General features: G+C 40.6%; 2 protein-coding genes across 2 annotated transcripts in view; one reads left to right on the top strand and one right to left on the bottom strand.

Annotated features, from left to right (window-relative positions):
• Window positions 1–23709, bottom strand: part of LOC310896204 (uncharacterized protein) — a 417164-nt gene that overhangs the window by 234717 nt on the left and 158738 nt on the right. Inside the window, exon 4 of the mRNA XM_083828233.1 lies at window positions 14917–14993. Within this exon, the coding sequence (XP_083684359.1) occupies window positions 14917–14993 (77 nt within the window). The remainder of the gene's footprint in view (window positions 1–14916; window positions 14994–23709) is intronic.
• On the top strand, window positions 5609–14444 carry ETAA1 (ETAA1 activator of ATR kinase). Its single transcript, XM_083828200.1, has 6 exons — window positions 5609–5924; window positions 6723–6860; window positions 7145–7221; window positions 8765–8883; window positions 9211–11312; window positions 13242–14444. Exons 1-6 carry the CDS (start codon window positions 5624–5626, stop codon window positions 13355–13357), a joined length of 2853 nt encoding a protein of 950 aa, XP_083684326.1. The 5' UTR covers window positions 5609–5623; the 3' UTR covers window positions 13358–14444.

The raw sequence follows: 23709 nt of genomic DNA, 5'->3' as shown, positions 1-23709 counted from the left end.
TCAGTCATAAAACTACAGCTCCATGACTTAGGGTCAAACCTACACATTTGCCCCAAGCTTGGTCCTGTCCCTGAAACAACCCGTAACGGCAGCTAGCTCACACAGGGCAATGGTCCTGTAACGTGGGCATCAGAACCGGCCAGAGACTCTAGCCCATTACACACAGATGACAAAGGTACCGCTAAGAGAGAAAAACGTCCAATCACGCCAACATCAAAACAAGCAGCAGTATATGCTGCACAATAAGAGTCACAGATGCACATGGACCTTCGTTGTTATGCATTTCCATGTAAACTGCGGCTTATACTTAACAGAATATAGCCTCAATTGATAATGCATAGAACTTATAAAAGGAAAACCCCCCCAAAAGCACTTTGGTAACAGGTAACAGAAACTGTTTTTTCAACTGCAAGCTACGAACACTTGACATAAAAATAGTCTATCTAGAAATCGCTGAGTACGTCGCAGAAAAACGGAGAATGACTGCACTTGGAGAATTTCATACTAGTTTGATCACTGATTCTTCAGTAAGCTATTTAGGACCGCAGGGTAAACATTCTCCTGGAACAAATGTATCAATCAAAAGCTAAGCCTACTTTAAATAAATAAGTAGTGTCTATTTTCTTCTCCAGAATGCTTGATCAAAAAGCTGTCTTCTCTGGCCATCGACTACTTTGTGCTGGGTAGCTGACTAAATACTTTACCGATTTACACTGCAGCATATGACTTTTAGCAAGCCTAGATCTCCAAATACAGGTCAGTTTTTGTCACTGATGAAAGAAATCATCTACAGGATACAAAGTAGATTAATATTTGTCAGGTTTCCCAAACAAGCCAGAAACCTATTCTTTCCTATTCTTTAAAGAACCTCAGAACTTGTTTTCTTATAAGGGATAAAAAAATTCCAGCAACTAAGAGAGCAGAACAGAAAACCTATTTCTCACTCCTTGATAGCCTGGAGCTGTGAAACAACAGGATCAACAGATTTAAAAAAAAAAAAGTAAAAGAGAATCTTGCTGCTGTAATTTTTATGAACATTTTTTGATCCTACCCTCATTTATATCTTCCCTTCACATATAAGCAATGAGGTAGCAGAGGGTGCATCTGAGCTGGGAGATCACCCTAGATGCATGTCCTCCTTGGTACAGTGAACGATGAGAGCACAGACACGAGTGAAAAATACTGAAAAGCTCTGAAAGCTCATGGGCAGCAGAGCCAGAAGTAGCAAACAGGTGAGAGGCACGGCTGCCTCGACTCCTCCTGGTTGTTCTTTGCTGCAAGTCCACGCAGCGCGAGCCAGCACAGCACTGAGATACCCAGATTACTGCACCCGCTGCAGAGGAAGAAGGCAGCGAGCTGCCTGCCGGCAGCACTGTGCTGAAACTACCTGACCCAGCTAAGAGCTAAGGCAGAAGTTCTACAAACAGTGGTCTCCCCAGTCTTGCACAACCATGACACATCTCCTCAGTGTAGTTCACCCTTGAAGAGCTGTGGAGTTAAGGCTCACTACAATGAACTCCTAATGGGATGCCCTCCTGGCGTCTATCACCAGCTTTCGGCACGGGGCCTGAACCTCCAGGGCTCCCTACAGCTGCCTGACCTAATTCTTCTTCAAAATGGGCTGGCCCATTTTGTCTGACAATTTCCTTTAAATGCCCAGACACCAAGCAACGGAAAATTTCCTTTAAATGCCAGTTAATGAGCAATGGAAAATGTCATCACGATGAAGTTATGCAGGTACTTAAGTGCTCTACTGGATCAGGTCTTTGCGAGCTATATTATACTCTCACATTTGACTAGATTTTCTGAGTGCGATAAATAAAAAAAAGATAAACCTCTACAATAAAAGAAGAAAAAAGGAGATATATGTAAAATTTTTAAAGCTTCTATGGTTCTTGGATGGCATGGTGGAAAGAAAGAGGGAAAGAGAATGCAAAAGCATAAACTAGGCTATGCTTGTGTAAATTATCCTGACATTTAATAACTCTCTACTAAAAATTCTCAAGCAAGGCTACTTCAGATATTTTAAGGTCATGTATCATTTACTGTCTAGGTCAATTTATGCATCAGCCAAAAGCGCTGCAAACCCTTCTGGACAGCACTTTGAAAATAAAGGTATATGTAACTGTTTGGGCCATATTTTCCTCACCGGTTTCTGCTCCGTGAACATTTCACCTTGGAAAATTAAAGTAATAAGTGAAGTCAGTATGATATTTCAAGGCAAGCCAAGGACAAGCTTTACAACTGTGCTATCAAAATGCTATTAATAAAAGCAAAAATACACGCACGATGCCCTCATTCCCCTATGGATGGAAAAAATTATTGTCCATTAAGTTAACATTTCAGATACCCTCTCAGTTTTTCCTAAGGTCCCAAAGAAGGCAACAGAACACATATCTCTTTCAGTGAACTTGCATGAAGTATCTGCTGTCATGTAGTGCTCTATTTTAGTAAACACTCCAAGGCTTCTTAAGAGAATATATGGATGAGTAGGATTTCTGGGGGGAAAAAAAGTGGAAAATTGTGGCTAGAATTTTCTACTTTCTCAGTAAGTTTTATACAGGTGTCTTTGTTTATTTTTCTTTGGGTCCTGAGGGTTGCATTTATACATGTGTCTTACTTTACGCATCTAAATTCACTTCCCTGTTTGGATAGCTCCCCTCGCTGCAGCATCCCACGACTCCGTGGTTCTCCCCAGAACAACCCATACTTCAGCACAAGTACTGTCATCTCCTTTTGACAGGCATGAAGCCAGACACACCAGGACATGGCTGTGTGGCGTGAGGCCGTGCTGCACAGAAATATCCAGGCCGGCTCTGAGTGGACAAAGCTGGCTAGGAGATTTCAGGCACAAAAACTACCTCGTTCGGTGGCCCCCTGCATACCTCTGAGCCTTGCTGAGCCATACTCTGCAGAAATACATGACAATGCTGAGGGTAGTCCACGCAAGGAAGCATGGCCAGAGGCTCTTGGGGCCACTGAAATTTCTTCAGGATGTCTGCAGAACAACAGGCTGAATGAAGTTGTGCTATAAACACAGATACATTTTGCTTTTGTAGGCATTTGGTTTTGTATTTTGCTTTTGTACACAATCAAAGCAACAGACAGGTTCTGACAGGTGTAATAGCCCATGGCTTGCCTTAATGCCTGCCTTGCCAGTAGTCACACTGCAGAGGAAGAGGAGAGACCGCGACCTATTCATCAGATTTCCTTAGGTACACAGAGCAGGTGGCTACCCAGCTACATACACTCTTTAACTGTTCCTTCCCTAGGAGAAAACTCATTTATGCTTAAAATACATATTGAGTAGCACAGTTTGTACCCAGACCATTTTTTAGAACAAATTGTCCGAGTAAGATATGGCTCAGGAAATTTTTCTTTCACCTGGTCTCAGGTAGTCAACATGCATACACACATTTTCATTTGAGACAAACTATGAGTGCATGTCTGTTTTGTTTATCTCTTTTCCAGTGCTTGTAACCACTGAAAATAAAGTAGAAAAAAAAAAGATAAATAAAGACAAGAAAAATATGACATGAAAATATAGTTTGGAAACACACAAAAGCCCAAGATAGCTCACTGAAAATGTCACAGGCCGTTTAAAAACATCCTGGGAAAAAGATATTATTTGTCAAATTAAATTAATTATTTATAATAACTTCTGTTCTCCAACAAATCCTGGTATTTCCATTGAAATCACCATCATCAATTTTCCTTTTTACCAGCCCTGACAAAAATGAAATATGAAAGTTACAGAATGAAACGTTATGGAATGAGAGTTACAGAAAGTAACTTCTCTTTGTTAGTTACATTAATGTGATGTATGAGATACTTTGAAAAATCTCACTAATGATACGTAGTCTTCCCAACATAAAAACACTCACTTTAAAGCTCTATGCTCAAAGGATTTTAGAGAGGAGCATTTTTTCACTCATATTTGCAATATTCTCATTACACTGATGGGTATTTCTTAGGAAACTTCTCAGATCTTCCACATTTATTTCATTTAAGATCTTTGTCTCATAAAATACAGCAAAAAGTTCTCAGGCAGTTTATAGAACTATTAAAAACTGAACTAACTTTATTATTCATTCAATCTCCTCCATTATTTATCCCTCTTGATTTGAAAGTAGGACTCACAAGTGCAGCACTAGGAGTTTGCTGCGAGTCCCTGGAACGCAGCCTCACCACAATTAGCCATTGATCCAGCTGCTCGTACCATGACAAGGGAATGCAAACTCCCTCCTCCTTGAGGCTACAGCTCCACAGAGAAACCCTTCAACATCACAGACTTCCACCACATTTCTTAACTTAATAAACAGCATCAGTTCAGATCGAAGTTCTTGAGCTGCAGTGAAATACCCACACTTTTATTCATTAGGAAAGGGGTTTTCTTCCATCACATACCTGCTGTTCAACTTTTCTGTAGAGTACATATTTTTGTTTGGTTTGGTTTGTTGTTTTTCTCCCAACTTTTGGAACCACAGCTTTGCATATGCTTAAACTGATGTACCAACATGCCTCATTCAGAAGTAGACATACATTTAAAATGTTCTTTTTCAAAATGCATTTACTGTACGAGTAAAATCTCACTACTGAGTGAAAGACCCGTGGCAAATATTCACATTTTATGAAGGAGGTTCGTGAACAATAAGCGGGGAGAAACGAAGAAATCAAAGCGAGGACTGCAAAATTCACAGCACTTGATGAATTTGACAGATGTCACTTAATTTTCATTATTTCTCACAGTATTTCAGACTACACTTGTCAACGTACAGGAGCATGAAAGCAGACCGCTTCACAGTACCCAGCTGCTAAGTGGGCGCCAGGAAGTGGTAGGAGACAGCAACATTTTAGTAGCACTTTTTAGTAAGTGTTTTAATTCTAATGCCTTGTTATCCTGCAACCACCACTGTAAACAGAATCTCTCCTCAGCATCCATTTTACCTGGAAACAACAGGGCAAGCAATCTATGTTGCACCTAGGGCAGAGAGTCCAGGTAAGGCCATTTTTGGACGTGTGCGATGCATCGCAGCTTTTAATTACTATCTTGCCAACCAGTGATCATACGCCACGCGTACCTTCACCGTGCTTTCTACCAATGCAAAGATCTACCCGTGCTGGTGTGAGTACAAGCCAGCAGCCACGCTTCGATGCTCAATGATGGATTTTGGAGCCTAATTCTAGACCCGTTTGTTCAGGCTGATCTCTGATTTACATTTGATGGGTATGACATAAACGAATTGATTATTCAAACGTCACAACTTACTGTGATTAACTGTGATACTTTAGCCGTGTATGTAACAATTTCTCTGTTTAATACATAGCACTTATTTTTTTCGTTGTTAAAAAGTCTTCCATTGGCTTAATTACGCTCTTGAGAACAGAGAAGTGAAAAACCATATTGCTTGCCTGAGGCCTCCGGTGGAATGAGCTTTCCCAACTCAGGGAATCCACGTCTCGTGACTTTAAAACTCCTCATGCTCCTGCAGCCACCTCAGCGGCCCGCCCGTTACCCTTTAACGGCCGCCCCAGCGCGTGCCGCAGGCACCTCGCGGCGGCGGCGGGGCGGGGCCAACCCGCCGCTCCCCTCCAGTCCCGCCCCCTCGGCGTTCCGCAGCCAATGGCCGCCCGGCGCGGGCGGCGGCGGCCAATCGGCGGCGGCTCGCTGCGTTCCCCGGCAAAATGGCGGCGGCGGCGGCGGCGGCGGGGCGGACGCGGCGGCGGCGGTATGCCCGGTAGCCGGCGGCGGGAGCCCTGCCTCAGGCCCCCCGCCCTGAGGAGGCGGAGCGGCGGCGGCCAGGAGGGGCTCGGCCGGCGGCCGGCGGAGGACGGAGCGGCGGCGCCGGCGGAGGAGGGCGGTGCGGGCCCGGGCCCGGGTCCGGGCCTGCCCGCGGGGGAGGCGGCGGTGCGCGGCGCTGCAGGTACCGGGCGCTGAGCAGCAGCAGCAGCAGCAGGAGGAGGAGGAGGAGGGGCTGCCCCCAGCCCTGGCCGTGCTGCTGCCCGAGGAGCGACAAGGAGCATCGGGGGCCTGCGGGCACAGAGGGCAGCGGCAGCCCTGCTGTGGGCCTCCTGAGGGGTCCCTCAGGCAGGGCTCGCGTCTTTAAAATGGTTTCTGTAGGCCAGCACGTCAGCGACTTCACCTGCGAGGGGCAGGGTGACAGGTCGAGCTCTGTAAAAAGTCTTAAGTTTACTCGCTGAGACCCCTGTGAGCTGCTGTTCGACAGCTGTGTGCTTGTTTTTGTCAGTCCGACCTGAGAAGGCCCCCTGGAGGGAAGCATAGGCAGGTAGGAAGGTAGGTAGGTTGTCACCCAAACCAGAGTCTGGGTGAAAGACACAGAGCAAATCAGAATACAAAATATGCTCCCCTATAGGTATATATACTCTTTGTTGTTGTTGTTGTTAATGTACATTAAAGTCAACAATCCCCCAGATAGGATAGACGATCTTCATCCTTACCACCAAGATGCGAAGCGTACAGCTGTCAGTATCCTGTAATTCCGTTATCTCAGGTGGTGTAACTGACAAAGATAACGTCAGACTTTGCATCAAGTGCAGTTATGAAAAATACCCTTGTAAGCAGAGGAACCTTGACGAGTGTGAGCTTGATTTCGTTTCTTAAAAGTTCCTAAAGCATCTTTATGCCTTGCCCTCTTCAGTGTTCAAAGTTTTTTCGGCTTTTCATTTGTTGTTTAACAAGGATCGTTTTTCTCTTTACACAGAGCCATGTTTACATAAAACTCCAAAGAGATCACTGAGTAGGAAATCCAGAATACCTACTTTCAGCTCTCCTGTTAATGACACTGACATACAGCAAGAAATCTTTTGGGATCCTCATTCACCAATTGCACGCGGACTAGGTAATATTAAGAACACTCAGACTTCAGGGTGCCTTTCTGAGGAATGCAATTGGCATTATCACATTTATTGAAAAAAGGCCTCCTCCTGTTATCATGATAGCAGTTGGGGAATCCAGAAGTAATTAGGTTTCTTGGTTTGGTTTTACTTTTATTAAAATCCCATAAATACTTAAATATAATGATGCGTCAAGTTCTGACTTCAGTAAGTGTAATTGTACGGTTTAAGATGCAGTGCACTTTATAAATTGTAGTGTTTTTCAAAGTTGTATTTTTTTTTTTCATAGGCAATGAAAAAACCAAACGTTCTATCAGGAGATGTGCAGTCGAAATTTCAGAAATTGTTAATCGTATTGCTCCTCAGGTAACTGTGACTTTCTAAAACACTGCTCTTTATATGCAATAATCAAACAGGGTAGTGCCACGCTATTCACTTTTAGTAAAGACTTAACTTCAGTTACAGTAGTCTCTCTTAACATGGTAAGAAGAATTATCAAAAGTGTGCAGAAAACTAGTAACATGTTTATAAAACTGGACTGAATTAAAATCATAAGCATGGCATTTGACTCACTGCTTTTTCAAGTCACAGATGCTGTAAAAATAAAGTATGAAGAAAATGGACTTGTGGCAGCTGCGTTTAGAAAGTTCTGATTTCAGAATATAGTTTATTACCCCTGATCTCTGGAAATCTATTATGATTTATTTATCCTTATTAAAAAGTATAGTTTCTTCATGTACTGGATTTACTTGGCAAGGAAATCTGACAGACTCAGATGAGGGAGACTCCATGATAATATAAACATAGTGAAGTCGCATCGTTATTCTAAATAATTTGACTTTACCCTAAGGTCCATGCTCTTGATGTCTCTCTTTTGCTGTGAATCTGATGTCCACAGCCTTAAAAGTGAAAATAAGCTAGTGTTGCAATAGCAGTCTTATTGTTTGCTTTTTATTAAGTGCAAGAGCAGAACTTGTCATTCCTAAAACAGTTCTGTAGTATTTGGTTTGCAAAATATGCCAGCTTATTTGACAGAGCCTGTTAAATGTATTCATTATTTTGAGTAGTTCGGAGAAATTGGAATTGGAAAATCATTGATAAGGGGATGCTACTTCCTTTTAAAGTATTACAGCCCTATCATAACTAAATATTATCATACTGGGTTTGCTTGCTTGTCTTCTTTTTTTTAATACCAATTTTTAAAAATAAAACCTATCTAAAACTACCTGGTAGTTAAAGTTCTACTTACTTTTGCTGGCTTAAGTGCAGAAATTTCTCACATCCAACATTTTGCTCTGTCCCTCTATGCATTTTACCACAGCAATACAGTATCTTTTAGAATTGGGAACTTAGAAGGCAGCCTGAACTTTGAAGCTCTGAAAAAACCTCATTCAGTGTCTGAACTTCATTTGTTTCTGTTTAAATGCTCCTTGGATAAAATAGTTGTAATGGAATAAGTCAGAATTTTTTCCAGGAAGCATATAGAATATGATTTGTTTCAAATTCTCTGATCTGTTAATGCTGCTGTAAGTGGATAAAGACAGGGTTTCTCAAGTAGCTCCTTACTAGTATACGGAGGTAAACTAATCACAGCTTGTAATGTGAATATTGCAAATTATGTGTAAACTTGATTGGGGAAGCAAATATAGTATTAGCTTTGAGCACCAAAGTAAAATTCAATTATTTTAATTGAAGTTCCTGCTTTAAATTGATATAATTAAACTGATACAACTATCAGTAGACAGTGTTGCAGTAATCTTGCTTAGCTTGTATTGGTTTAGCTCCTATCTTTGGCTTTCAACAGATTTGATCCAATTTAATTGGTTTAGCAACTTTAACGCAGAGTGTGTGTCTAGTCCAATCTTTATCTGAAGTCAAATTGCTAAGCATTACAAATCTAATCATTCAGGATGAAAAAGCAGCCTGTAATGAAGGCTCCCTTTTAGGGACATGGATTGGGGAGGATGCTATTCCCTGTACACCTGGAGCAGTAAAAGTGCGAGCTAGGACAAAGTTAAGCTGTACAAGGTAAGTTACTGTTTTGTCTCGCCCATCACTGCTGGGTTTTTGTGAAAAAGGGTATGTGGTGTTTCATTATGTATAGTGAGCCATGTAATTGTACATTAGCATACAGAATGCTTTTAACTTTGCATTTGCTATCTTTTGTTAATGGGGTAGTTATCGTTGGGAATTATCAAAAGGATTGCATGCTGATTGTGCTGAAAGCAGTAGGATTCGCTCGTACTCTGTAGCTTGGTAAACTAGAGAATAAACAGCATGCAGGATAGTGTAGTTAAACTTGGAAAAACTTCCTCAGTAGATCTGATTTTTTCTTTCTCTGTTTTTTTAATCTAGAGATCTTAAAATAAAAAATCCTGAAGAGGAGCTCATGAAATTGGCCAAGGAATTTGATAAAAATCTGGTAGAGCTAGATGCTGTTCAGGAACAAGAGAAGCTTGGCCGTGGCTTTATCCAGACTGCCTCAGAGTCTTTAAAAAATTACAAAGATGAAGTAAATAGGAAGAACCTGAAATCACTCCTTAGTGAAGGTTCTGAAACAGATCCTGCTCTGTCCCTGAAACCAGTTGCAGAAAGCACTGGCATCACCACTGCAGAGCCCTGTCTGTCTAGCAGTCAAAACTCTATAGACCTTGAGGCCGAAATAGCCCTTCATGCTCTTTTTGATTGCTCTACCCAGAAGTGTACTGGACAGTTGAGCCAAGGACTATCAGGTATTTCTTTAAATAATAGTTTCCATGAAAACAAAAGGACACTGGAGGAGGAACACCTTCCTGAACAAATTAAAAATACACAACATGGTAATTCAGATGCATGTCAAAAACATAATCTCTATGCACTAGGAAGTGTGAACCAGACTCTTCCAAGAACGGATACTAACACACTGACAAAAAAAAATACTCCTTTGAAGAGACAAGTGGTGGTCTCCAGTAAGCTTGCTGGAGTAGTTAATGATGATTTTGATGATTGGGATACAGATTTTTTGGCAGATGACTCTTTTGTGATGCAAATAACCCAAAATCCTGAGTTGATAAATACTGAAGAAGCTCCAACAATTCCTATAAATACTTCTGTGCGTGGTTTCAGTGATGCTAGCAGAACAAAGGAAAGAAGTAGCTGCAATTCAGTAATTTCCTTGGAGAGTGTACACAAATCTAAAAGTTCTCCGTTTTCACCTTTGAAGCATCCTAGTAAAAATACACAAAATGTTGCAAAGTCTCTTTCTTTACAAAAGCCATTTAATAAGATGGAAAACTCAAAGACGGCAACCACTTGCTCTACTTGGAGGAGTGCCCAAAACAATGATTTTAACTATATACCCGTTTCAATGCAGTCTCAAGTGAAGAATAGAAATGAAACTGTTGAGCCTAAAGGTAACCCTGTTCTTTTCCCATCGAGATCTAATCCTCACAGACCACGGACTGAAAAACCTGGGAGTAACTTGCACAATATTTTCTGTGAATCAGCCAATATTTCTACCAATACAAAACCTAATGATCTAATTAAAGTGGTTAACCAAGCTAATACAGGTCACTTAAATCCAGTTGAAATACCAAAGAAAAGTACTCTGTCATTTGATGACTGGAATGAACCAAAATTCTCTGATGAGGTTTTGGACATGTTTTGTGAATCCGATAGTCTGTGGGATGCAAACTGTGAGGATGATGAATTGTTGTATCAAGTATGTGATGATATAGAAAAGCAGACTCAGAGCCAGGATGTTAAACAAGGAAATGAAAGAACTAAAACTGTACAAGGAGCCAGTAATCTCTCCAGATCAAATTCTGACAGTGGCTTCACAGCATCTAAACAAGGACTACCTGATCGCCTCGTGGCACAAAAAACAAATGCAAAACAGGATGGTTTTTCACTAAACAATTCTGGTAGGAACTTCTCAAGGGTTACACATGGACTGACCACAACAGGGCAGGTAGTGAACTGTAAAAATGTTTCAAGTCCTCTATCAATGATCTCGGGTACTTCTATGGACTGTAAATATACACTGTCTAAAAACTATCATCAAGCTGCTTCTGAAGATACTACAAAGAGTATTTCAGGAAAGTGGTACAGGTCAAATTCTGTGCCAGCAAGAGAGACTCATTCTGAAGCAAGTCCAGCTAACACAATAAACGTTTTTAGTAGCAAAAGATTAGACAGCCAAGATGTCTTGAATAATGCAGGAAGGACAACAAATAACAGTTCTGGTAACAAAACATCAGCTGTGCCTTCAAAGTTTAAGTTCCGAAAGACTAACAGTTCTCAGAATGCTCTTCATGTAGGGTCTGAAAATCCAGGGAGTCATTCTGGCATTGGAATTGCTCCGCAGGGTTTGGAAGGAAGTAAGAATCAGGTGAATGTGGCTTTGCACAGCAAGCCTGAAAATACAAAACCACCTTTCAAGAGACACCTTTCGGAGTCTTTTGCACTGTCTACATCAGGTATGTGTCTTTGTTCTATCACTGTTAAACTGTTTTTGTTTTCTTACTGTAATCAGAAAGTCAAAGGAGAAATTTTTACCGTATTTCAAAGTAGGCTTCAATGTTCATCTGTTCAGTTTAGGTGTCAGTAAATGTTCTAATGAGAATTTGGAGGGCGTTTTCTCCAAACTAAAATCATCCTGACACATCTCTTGAATTCTTGTAGTTAAGGACTTCACTTCCCCATCTTCATTCCACTTCTCAGAATACTTTACGCTCTCCATAAATGCTCAGAATCATTAGGATCAAGTACACCCTGATGCGGCAGTCAGCGTACCACATTCTGACTTGCTTAAAACTGTTGATACACGGTAAATGCTATAGTGCAAGTCAGTGCTTTAATTTACATTTCGGGGGGGAAAAAAAAAAAACAAAAAACAAACAATTACTTATTTTGGCCACGATTCATAAAACCCCAGATAATGATGGGACAGGGAAACATGGCAGCAGATGATACGGAATGCCAATTTCTTTTTATTAGTGTATACCTGGAAATTGGAACCTCAAATCATTCTGAAACGTAGGTGTGTATTGTTGTTTGCTCTGTGAACAGAATTGCCAGTGAAATACTCTTTGTGTAATCAGTCTAAACGCTAACGCTTTATTTAGCCTCACAGTTGGTCACTAGTCCATCATCTGTAATATTCTAAGCACTGATATTACTTGCTAGGGAAATGCAGAGACAGTCAAATTTCAGTCAGTTCTTGTTTTTACTTGACCTAATTGCTTGGTGAATTACTAATCAATATTAATTTTGATAAAATAGGCCTTTAAATTTAGTGTACTATACCAACCTCCATTCTCAGGAAGCACCGTTACAAAAACAAGAAATAAATCCTGCATACCAGCCAGCATTACGTAACGAATCGGTATTTTATCTGTTTTGTACCCAGCGTAGAAACAAATAAATGGAAAATAGCTATTTTGGATGTCAGGTGGGGAGGAGAGGAGAGATAACTAGTCATTCTGTGGAATGTTTCAGAGAATAAATGAATGAAATAGGAAGTACCTTGGTAGCATAGATTTTACTTTAAGAGAAACAACAAAATTCCTCCCTCATCTTAATTTTTTTTTTGGGAAAGGACCTTGCTGTAACAAAAGGATGGACATTAAGCAATCTTTTCAAAAACTAATACAAAATTTGTCATGGATATCTGTAATTAACCTTTTTTTTAAGAAGCAAACAGGCCCATTTTTTTTCATTATTTACCCAGTCTGAAAGGCTACTTATTAAAAATAGTTTCATTGGAAATTGGTGCATAAAAACAGTAAAATACTTGACGTGCAGAATGATGGGAGTCTTCCTGTTGGATCCAGTGAGGTCAGGATTTTATTGTATGGGAATTTATAGTTCTGTAACACAACATATAAAATATTACGTTTAGCTATCATGTTCTTGTCTCCTTTGCCGATTTTTATTGCTACTTTTGACCTTTTTTCAACCTTTCTGGTTTTATTTGTGTGACACCTGTACTATATCTGACCCCTGTGTCTATACCATCTCCGTGCCCATATCTCTACCTAACTCACTAAATTGTAGAGCCCTTTTCACTCTGATAGCCTTAATTTTCTTAACCCATTGCCATCTCCTGTGTTGACTCCTGATGTCACAAGGTTCACTTGAAGGGCAGCTAAGTAAAATTTCCTTGAAGCAAATGTCTGCGTCCCAGTACTTTCATTGGGAGGCAGTCATCAGTAGCACTACAAAGGTCATGCATCTTATACCCCTTCCTGCCTTGGGGACAGGATAGATGAGCCATTTTTAACTTGGGTGCCTCATATGTCAGAATAGTGTGCTCTTGCCATATATCTTCAGACACTGAAAATAGATGAGTTAAAATACATATTGAACAAACTTGAAGGCTCCTAATGCATGTTTTTTATTTACAGTGTCTGTGGTGGAACAAAAAAACAGGAAATGTTCTCAAGAAGAAATTGAAAGAAAGAAACAAGAAGCTCTTGCACGAAGAAAATCCAGAATGCAGGCATTCTTAAAAGATGCTTGAATTTGAGAGGAGTTACCAAGTTTTGGGGAGGGAAATACTGTAATGCGTGAAGACTTTTAAAACTGTGTTCATGGCTGCTGATACCAAGCTTTTCTTATTTCTCGATTTTAAAAAAAAATCTTGCTCTGAACCATAATTAATATTCTGGTGGTATTTAGTCTTAACTAAAAAATACCAGTGGTAAATTTCTAGTCCCAAATATCTTCAACATAATGAAGTTCAAGATTGTACTGAGTTCATGTTCTGTTATGTGTTGAAGTTGTATACTCTAAAAATCATGAGCGTGTGCAAGCATTTGTAGACCTAAATAAGTAGAAGGCTTCAAAAATGGACTGTGTGTATTTGAGCTGTATTTCTCTTATTAGGAGTATTTTAATCTAAAGGAAGACACTCGAGCACACACAGACTAAACGATATTAATGTTTGCTTTCAGGTAGGTGAAAGTTCCAAAGTTCTGGTTTAAAGAAAGTACAATCTAGAAAACATCCAACATTGGGGAAACTATTGGAAATGAACAGGTTTTGGAAACCTTGCTCAGTTTGTGTCTGTTACCTTAATTCTTAAGGTGTAAAAATTGTACATGATGAAGGAACAATTTAATATACAAGTTTTATAAGGTGAAATAACATCCTGGAAAAGACACACTTGTTTTTCATTTCCTCCACAAAGAGTTGGAAATGTCATAGCTACCAAAATTAGACCACCTTTTTCCAAACATGTATTACCAAGCGATTTTTTTTTAAAAAGGTATCCTATGTCATTTTACCAAACCGTAAGCAATACAAAATACACCAGGTGAAATGTCAGCAACTGTGAATCAGTTTAGTGTTATGGGTTATACATATTTTTCAAACTAAAGGCTGTTAAAACATAATAATGCAAGGTCATGTCAGCTTAACGGGGGCTGATAGAATTCTCAATGTGATAGATGGGTGCAGAGCTCAAACTGCAAAAAGTGCCTGTGGGTAAGCTGCAAGATATTTTTCAACTGAGAAATGCTTATATGTAAACATGTGACACTATGAAAAGTGACTGTGATTTTTCTTTGTAAATAAATAACTTTGAAATGTACCAAAGGTTAGATGAAGCTTTTGGTTCCTGTAATATGTACTGTTTTTGTAACTCTTAAAAATGTAAGTATTGTATATTTGTAAATCATTATTAAATTCTTTTTTTTTTTTTTTTTACATTTCTCTGTTCTGGGAAATACTACGATACAGAAGCTGGTAAAAGGGAGTGGAATGGGGATTCCATACTGACTTTACCTGACAGTTCTCTCTTGCCTACAAACTTATCCAGATATTCCACACCTCCATTTTCTACCTGTAGTGGTGGCAAAGTTCTTCTCTTGTTCAATTTAGACTAAAAATCCTTTGTGGGGGCACTGGTTGTAACCATAACCATCTGCAGTGGAGTCCTGAAACACTAAGCTCTATTGGTTTTCAAGCTACTGAAGGTGCTTTTGTATTAGCCACCATTCTTTGTGCTAGTTAGTGGATTATAAAATCAAATCCTTAAGCCTACCGAAGGCGCTACTGTGCCAAATGAGCATTACTTACAGTTTCTGGCTGCAGTTCCCTGTCCTGCCAGCTCCAGCCGTTGTGCAACATATGATGAGTTGGATCAGCTTCCTGATCTGACAAAGTTAACCCAGAAAAAATGTTTACAGCTTTTCAGAAAAAGTCACCATAATAACACAGATAAAGTAACATGAAATAGCAAGGTTCACTGTTGCGTTGTCAAACCTCTGCTGGCAGTGTTCTGACGGTTCAGAAGACAAGATTTGCATGTCCATATTACAAATAAATGCAACCCGAGTAGCAGTGGTTGCAAAAATTGCGTTTATCCCGAGAATGTGGTTTGATCTGTGTATCTGAGGGAAGTTTGTCTTCATGGCATTCTAGGAAAATCTAAACTATCAGGTAACTTGCCAGATGCACTACTGGCCAAGAAAGTGGCTATGAGAAAAGGCTTCTACCATCAGTATTAAATATGAAAATTATAAGACTGGCTTTTAAGGTACTGATACACAAGAATGTCAAATGTTATTGCGAAACATAAAGTTAGGCTTTTGCTAGGACAGTGTTCAGCTTATCAACCCTTGCCTCCCAAGGATATTTCTCTAGAAATGATTCTGTACAAAAGGAGCCGGGATAATGTTTGTTTTCAAGGATGATGTGGTTAATCATACTTCTGGTTTGAGACTATAAACTAACTAGAAGAGAAAGAACTGATTGTGGGAGCTGAAGAGTATTTTTTAGGAAGGTTTCATTCCCTGATGTGAAAGGATCAAATCAGATTTGAAATGGGGATAAACAGAAGATACATAACATGAAATACAGGCTGAGCACATTATGGCTAGCCGAGCTCAGCACACAAAACAACATTCTGAACACGTGCCACTGCGTGTCCTTGAGTGCACCCCAAAGTTTAGAGCCAGCTTACCGCCTTTTCAGGTGACGCTTATTTTCTCAGGTGCCCACGAGAGAAAGGCCCTGGAGCTGCCCTCCTGAAATGCCACCGCTAGTCTCCCTGCAGAGCAGGGTAAGAGCACACTCGCTCATCTTTTACAGGAGCATCTAGCCAGCCTGCTTGCCTTCCGAGCTGCAAAACAGAGCTCCATGTACAAGGGGAACTCCATTCTCGCAAGGGGTCTGTGAAGGACCCCCTCACAAACTTTCCAACTGGAGGAAGATGCAAACTACCTTTTGACAAATTACTGTCACTTCCTTACCTAAGTACTTCACCGCATTTAAAGAATCTATCTGCTGGCGAGTGTGAAACATCTCATTTTTGACAGCTGACAGCTAACACACCTACTGCCCTCTCCCATTAAACTAATTGTAACAGAGGGGCTTTGACTTTTATTTTACTTTCATAAATACCTATTTTCAGCATTGATATTACGCTTCAAGGCCTGTAATGTGGTCTTAAACGCTGCTTTCCAGATAGAAATCACAAGTTCTTGGGATCATGGTTTCTTAACTGAAGTCAAGACAAAGTAAGATTTATTTTTTTTTTGGTCACACCCTCGCTGACTGTCCCCAAATGCCCTACCGTATCATCTTCCAATTAACAAACTGAATAGAGCTTCTTTTTGTTACTTGGTGCTATTAGAAACAGATAAATCATGTCTTGCCTTAGAATTAAAACCCCTCTATACCATTTTGATTAGGCAAATCTGGTAAAAGTAGAAAACAGAGAAATATTTTAACCCTGTACGGTTTCACTGGTGGAGTCAGCGCAGGCAGAAGTAAGGTTCATTAGGGCTCAGAAATAACTATAAAGAACAGCAACCTCTACAGCATCAAAGGTAAAATTCCACAGCCTAGGTATTTTTATCTCTGAAAAAGAAATACATTTATACTGCTTGGGAAGAAACAAAGAGGAAACGTAATAAAAAATAAACTCTTTAGCTATGCATGCAAAATAAGAGTACCCACCACAGAGCTGGTTTCTTGCGAGTGCCAGCTTTGCCCTCCGCCTCTTCTAGGATGCTGGAGGCAGCCCCAGGCAGCAGGCAGGGCAGCGTACTGACGTTGAGGGGGTGCAGACATGAACTGAGCCCCCGCGTGTTCCTGAACATCTGGCTGTAACACCAGCAGCACAGCACAGGGGTAGCTAGAGGCGGTTTCGTGCCTCCTACGCCGAGGGGCAGCAGTTCGGCGTGCAGCCCTTTCAGGCCCTCTGACCACAGTCAGCGACGCAGAGAGGGCAACTCCGACACCAGTGCCCGAAATGTGATGCAGCCCCATCAACAGAAAGAGCCATCTGCCTAACATACGTTGCAGGGATGTATGTGGTGCTGGGCCTCGGCAGCTGCTCTGCAGAGCAGAGCAGAGGTGCAAAAACTGCATCCCTCCTGCTTGCTCTTGTCTTAGGTCCCCTCTCGTTGCCGCCGAGGGAGAAGCTGTGCGGCAGCCACACGATCCCACAGGTTATGCTCAGCACCCCTGGTGCTCACTGGTAATTCTTGGTGCCCTGCTGATCCTGCATGTGCCAGCCTCGATCTGCAAGCTTTTGTCTGACTGCTTGCAGCAGACAACAGTTCTTCATTAGGAAAGTATCTACACAATTTTAATTAATTAATACACATGTACGCGTGAAAAGTTTGGTATTTCAATAGCTGACATTTCACTATGAAGTCCCATCTTCCTCCAGGCAAAAAAGGCCTATACAAATAGTAACAACAATCTTAAATACATTCCAAATTAAATTATGACTGTCATGTTTCATTATAAATTAATTTGTAACTGTTTGCTTAAGCACTCATCTTCGTTTCATTCAGAGCACAGCAATTTTTTACATGAGCAGTGCAATCAGTGAGCTTGAGTTTAAATGAAAATGGAATTCCTGTATGTCCCCATACCTGAGGATCATTTTTATTTCATGGGCAATCTCACTATGAGTGATGTTACTCGCTAAAACCTGAGGATTACCTGTCTAAATTAAAACCCGTAGTGTTTTTTCTTTTACAAAGACAGAATCAATCAAGTAAAGGATCCATTCATCGTTAGCTGTATATAAAATTATGTGTTGTAGAGTATACATACACATAATCACATCCTTCGAGCTCATACTGGTGAGGGACCATGTTTAAAGCATTTGAGAAATTTGGTAACAGTGTTCTTTATTGTGTTATTTATCTCAGATTTTTGAAGAGGTCAGCATCCAGCAGCTCTTCAAATTTTGGCCTATAATGCACAATTAATCTTGGGGCTGCAGTTCAGGAACAGCAACGTAATCTTGGAATATGTGTACCACTTATTACACCTAGACCTTTATACCCAGAGGAATAACAGAGATGAATTCATTGATTATATCTTTTTAAGCCTAAAAAGAGCTACAATTTGTCAGGGAAGAGTAGCTGGAAGCAACAGATAGTGACCTAAATAGTAGAATTCCAAAGATAAAATAGAAGAAAATGAACACAAATGCTTCATTGTTTGAGAGCCGTATTGTCTGTAACACACTCCAGTGAATCCAGTGTTTGCGGAAGAGGCCGAGGCAGATATAATCTGTGGAGCAAAAAATGACAGCCTGAGTAAGTAGCCATCAAAGACGAAGCCAGGAAGACTCCGGCAATTGTGCTGTAAATCATAACTGCAATATTTGTTCAAAGCTCCGGTTACAACGCATACTGGTGGTTTTGTCAGAATAGTCAGAAAAGTCCTGCCTCATAAAACACTTAAGAATATCTAATGTGCTGCTCTTGTGGAACTAAATATAAATTTCTTTGACTATTGTCTGCGTGTAATGTCAGTATGGCAGCTTGCAACCATTAAGGGCCTGATTCTACTCTTGCTGCAATTTCCTTCAAGCGCTGGAGGTAATGGAATGACTCAGGCAAGCGGAGAATCAAGCCCATGCATTTCATTACCCTAAGTAGTTCTCATCTTTAGCACATAAATCTAGTGAAACAGGATTGCATTTATCAGAAATTGTTATTGTTTATGCGCACTTGCAAAGTTTTTGGTGGGAAAAGGTTGCATTTATGCATAGCTTGTAAAAGCTGCAGCTAACAGCTTTCACCTCCAACAATGTAGTTAGCAGAGGTGAGGAGAGGATTACTGGATTTATAGATTTCCTTTTTAATGAGGTTGTCTGCTCTTTGCAGCTTGTCCTCACTAAAGGAAAAACTTGATTCAGGTTTTAACCCCAGAAAACTACGTGTAGACATGGGAATGAAGCTTGGCGTGCACTGCCGCACTCTCTGAACAGAAGACAGATTGGTCAAAATGAAGTGTGATATTGTGACTCAGCACAGCAATTTAGGTTTTAGGGAATTTTTTTTTTGGGGGGGGGGGGGGGGTGCAGGGGAAACCTAAAGCTGAGTATACACTGGCATGTTTTGCCAAGCCATGGCTGTAGGGCCAAGTATCTATGGATATTTAAGCACCCAGGAAAGTTACTCATGGCTAGTCACATTGGTGATTCAAGTGGTATTAAAAAGACCTTGATGAACAGTTCTTTCTGAATATCCCATCAGATACCTAGCTGCACCTTTGGGTGTTAGAGACCTGTACAATTCTGAACCTCACTGACAAAAAAAAAAAAAAAAAGGACATAATGAGAGAAAGAAAAATGTGTTCGCAAAGGCTTGCATAACAGTTGGGCAACATTTTAGCAGATGAACTGTTAACACTTTCTCCACCAGTAAAGACTTGCAAAAGACTCATATTTAGCTCTCATGTTCTTCAGCAAAAACCTGAAATATATGCTTAGAAATATTACAAATTTGAATTCCTGTCTTCCAGGTTACTTTTTATAGGCTACAACATACCCGGATAGGGCCAGATGTTTTGTAAGCTTTAATGCTGTGTAAGCAGTTGACAACAATCCTAATAACTATTCTGTTATTGAACTTGAATAGGTATTAGCAAAGAATAAAGGAAACTGAATTTTACAGAATGACTAAAAATGTTTTCTATGCCATTTGCTCAATTTTCAGCATGCTGCCTTGTGCAACTTCAGTGTAAACCACTCCTGAGAAGGACAGTCAAACCAGCCAGGACCTCAATGTCCAATATAAAACCTCTGAAGACCCCAGAAGATTTCTTTTTAACACCAGATTTCCAACCAGTAGTAAGAAAGAAGAAAGATGTGTTGTTTATGGGTTGGGGGTGTGAGTCTCATAGGTTCATTGGTTGTAGTAACAAAGGCTGACATGGGACCCTCACAGAAGACACTGCCAAGCACATGTCCCATGGACTTTTCAAAACTCTTGGTTTTTCCTCTCCATCCATCAGTAACTATCACCCCTCAATGTCTGAAGGGGTTGTTAAGCGTGTTCAGTAGATCCAACTAGGAATTGTGTGCTATTAAGGCTTCCACAACATGAGACTACTGCTCCTTTACAGGGGATTGGAGCTATCTCCTACATTTCAAATTTACACTCACTTTTAGTTAGATCTTAAATACAGATATTTTCTAAGGCGTAAGTCATCCACTCCTGACATTTAAGGATGTTGCATTTCATGTGTTAAAGCTGTACAGTCTGTAATCTGTGGACGTGTAGGGGGAATATCTGGATGGCTTCTGAAGGAGGTGTGTGGGGTGAGTGACAACAGCAAGCTCATATATGCTCTGTAGCAATCTATGTAGGTGAAATTTATGAAAGGCTCCACATCCCCGATGAAAAATTTATAGAGATCAAAAAAGTTTGAATGCGCTGCATTAGAGTGTCAAATCTTGACAATATAATGTACTAAAAAGACTCTGCCTAAGTGACAGTTTCCTAATAGATAACCATGCAGATATGAGGAAAAGTTGGAGGAGAGCCTGTAGAAGGAGTTATGGAGGTGAATGGAAAGAAATGTGAAGATGATATAAGATAATGTCAATCAGCCTAGAGCAGATAACGACAACCCCTCTTTCACTTTCTTGAGCAAGTCTGAGGCACCAACAAAACTACTTAAAACACCTGTTAGTTATAAAAATGTCAAACAAGCATCCATTTGGGAAATGGAGAGATTCAAACATTCACGAAAGGGAGAGAGAGATTCTTGGAAGACATGTCGGATATATATGTCATCGCAGCAATTTGCCTGTCCATGTTCCAGAAAAAACACAACTAGCTTTGTGAGCACTGAAAGTAATCAAGCCTGATTTCCTACAGACTAATTAATGCAGTTTCTGAAAGATGCAAGTTCCAACTGAGGCGTCTTTGGTTGAGTCATTTATAGCAGGAGAATCCAGGACGGGTTCTCCAGTGACTAGTAAGAATGAATGCACACCTGAACTCTTCTGGAGACACAGGGTTTTTTTTGAGACTTTCTCCTCCATCAAACCATTCATCGTCATCAAACTTCTGAAAATCACCATTTTCTACATTCTCTGTAGAGCTGACCCTTTTTCCCCCTAATCTACTCAGTGAAATTTCCTCATTCCCTTCATTTAATGGTAGAGCTGAACCCATGATGGCTTGAGTGCGTACAAAAAAAGGTTACCTCCGCCCTCCAAAGCTATCCAATTTTTCTTATTCATAGGGATTCTTGGGGTTCACTAATTAGTAAGCAATTTGATGTTACTTCTCACCTAGGAATGAGAGAAGGAGCTTTCATTCCTTGCCAAGCCTTGTGTGGGACCTTGTGCTTTTCCCTGTTACCAGCCAGCTCTCTTGCTGCTGGTAGAGGCCACTGTCAGCCTGCTTGCTCCTAGCACTGCAACCACCAGCCCTGCCCTCTTATATATATGCATGCCTATTTTAATTAATTTTCTATACAAGAATATTTATCAGCTAAAATCAAGAAGTAAATCTAATTCTAAAATGAAGCTAGCTTTGATATTTACTGCAACTTAATGACAACTTTAGACAAGAATTTAATTACACAGAGTCAGCACACGATATATATTGTATGAATGTACCAGGGGACTTATTTTAAAGTGTAATTTAGAGTGTAACTTTTAGACTGCGCCTCAATATGAACTTAAATCAAAATATTTCCACTGATGGAGCACATTCTTCAAAACTGATTACAAAAGTAGCCACAGCACTGATGGAGGCTTACACTAATTTTATGTGTTATGGTATAAATGACTTGCAAGGATACTCTTGGGAAGCTGCATTGTAATTTAATACCTTTAAAGCTAGAAACTGCTAGGGAAATATTTTTTCTTTCACTGGGACCTACTTTTTCCCCTCTATGTTACATAGAAATACATCTTTCAAAAGGATAGTTTCGTATCCCCAACCCTTACATACTAAGTCCCGAAAATACGATGAAATATAATGCTGTGCTTTGCCAGATCAACCTGCCCTGAGGACTGCACAACAGAGGAGGACTCAGGAGATGAAGCTTTTCCTTCCTCATCCACACTGCTGGCTTTGTACATGCTGATCTCAAGGATGTTTAGAAAGGATGGTCATGGTTTCGTGTGTTGCCCTTACCCAGTTTTAGGCCAGCATCATGGTGGTGTGGGGAGAGAGAGGAGGGTTGTCCGTATTCCAGGGCCTGGCCATGAAAATGCCACCCAACCTGTGTGATGCAGCTGTGGATGTGAATTAACTCTGTGAATACACAAAAATTAGCTCTTTCACACTCCAGCCATACAACTAAATTCTTATTTACACCAATCCTAATTTACTGCCATGAGTAAGAACTGCTGTTCTGTGACAGTACCTCAGACCTTGTCTCCTTGAAGCTGCTGTTCAGCTGTTTAACAAACTTATTTCAATAAAAGCCTGGCTGACACCATTCCCTGACTAAACAATTTCTAGAAGAAAAAATAGGTAAGTTGGTACAACACTCTTGGGCAGATGAGGAGCTAGGGCTATTCTGGGATGTTAGTGCTTAAAGAGGTAGACACAAACTAAATTAACGATGAAAAACACAAAGTGATTTTTCACTACCTAATTATCCTGCGTGGCAACTTTTTAGTAGACATCATTTGTATTTGCAGATCTTCCTTTAGGTAAAAATAGCTGTATTACAGATTGTTATGACACCATTCTATCGTAAGGTTACGCCAGGCATATGCTTAAAGATGCTTCCACTTTATAGACAGGCATGCTATCTCCTAAGAGCTCCAAAGGCATCTAAAGAAAGATTTACACCCACACTGTGCTGCAACAGCTTCAGAGGAACTCTAACTAGCCAGGAGTAAATAAGGCCCATAACCAAAAACACTGAGCAGCACCTCAGCTGGTGTAAATTGTCATAGCTCCTCTGTGGAGCTGGGGACACTTTACACAACCAGAGGATTTGTTCCTCTGAATGCACAGAACATCAGCCTCCAATACATGAAATGTCCTTGCACAGCAGGAACGTGCAAAACTTTCTTTTGAGCTCAGTGGGAAACTTGTGATTTCTCACTCCAGCCCCATAGGCGTGCTTCACCTTTTACTGCTCAAGACGGGTATTTGCAACGGTCCACTGGGTAAGAGAGATGCCTTTTTAAGGTCCTTTCTAAGGCATATTCTAAATGTGTCTGGAAATATTTACTTGCTGCTGAAATTGCACTGGGCGAGCCACACATATTTCCATGGCTCACAGATAAATACAGCACTGCAGGGCCATCCACTGCTGCACTGAGGGGTCATGAGCTTTGAGTAGTCCTGATGGGCTTGGAAGTCTGGAATTTGTGGTAATTAACCCACTCTGAAACAGAATCATTTAATCTGGATTCCTGTATTGGGGGAGTTCTGGTCACCATCAAGATTTTGGCGTGTGTATACATGAAAGCATGCTGCAGAACTGGATCAGGACCCTTCCATTCCTTTTTCTTTAGCTCTTGGCACTTACATCCTTCAGCTCTAGACCTTGTCCAAGCTACTTCATGACCGTGACACAAAAAAAAGTCCTTTGCAGAACACAGAATACGCTGGTCTGACCTGAAGCTCATGATACCAG

This window comes from Anser anser (assembly GCF_964211835.1).
Source record: "Anser anser genome assembly, chromosome: 3".
Taxonomy (NCBI): Eukaryota; Metazoa; Chordata; class Aves; order Anseriformes; family Anatidae; genus Anser; species Anser anser.
The sequence above is the reverse complement of the archived record's forward strand: the minus strand, read 5'-3'. Positions and strand labels throughout refer to the sequence as shown.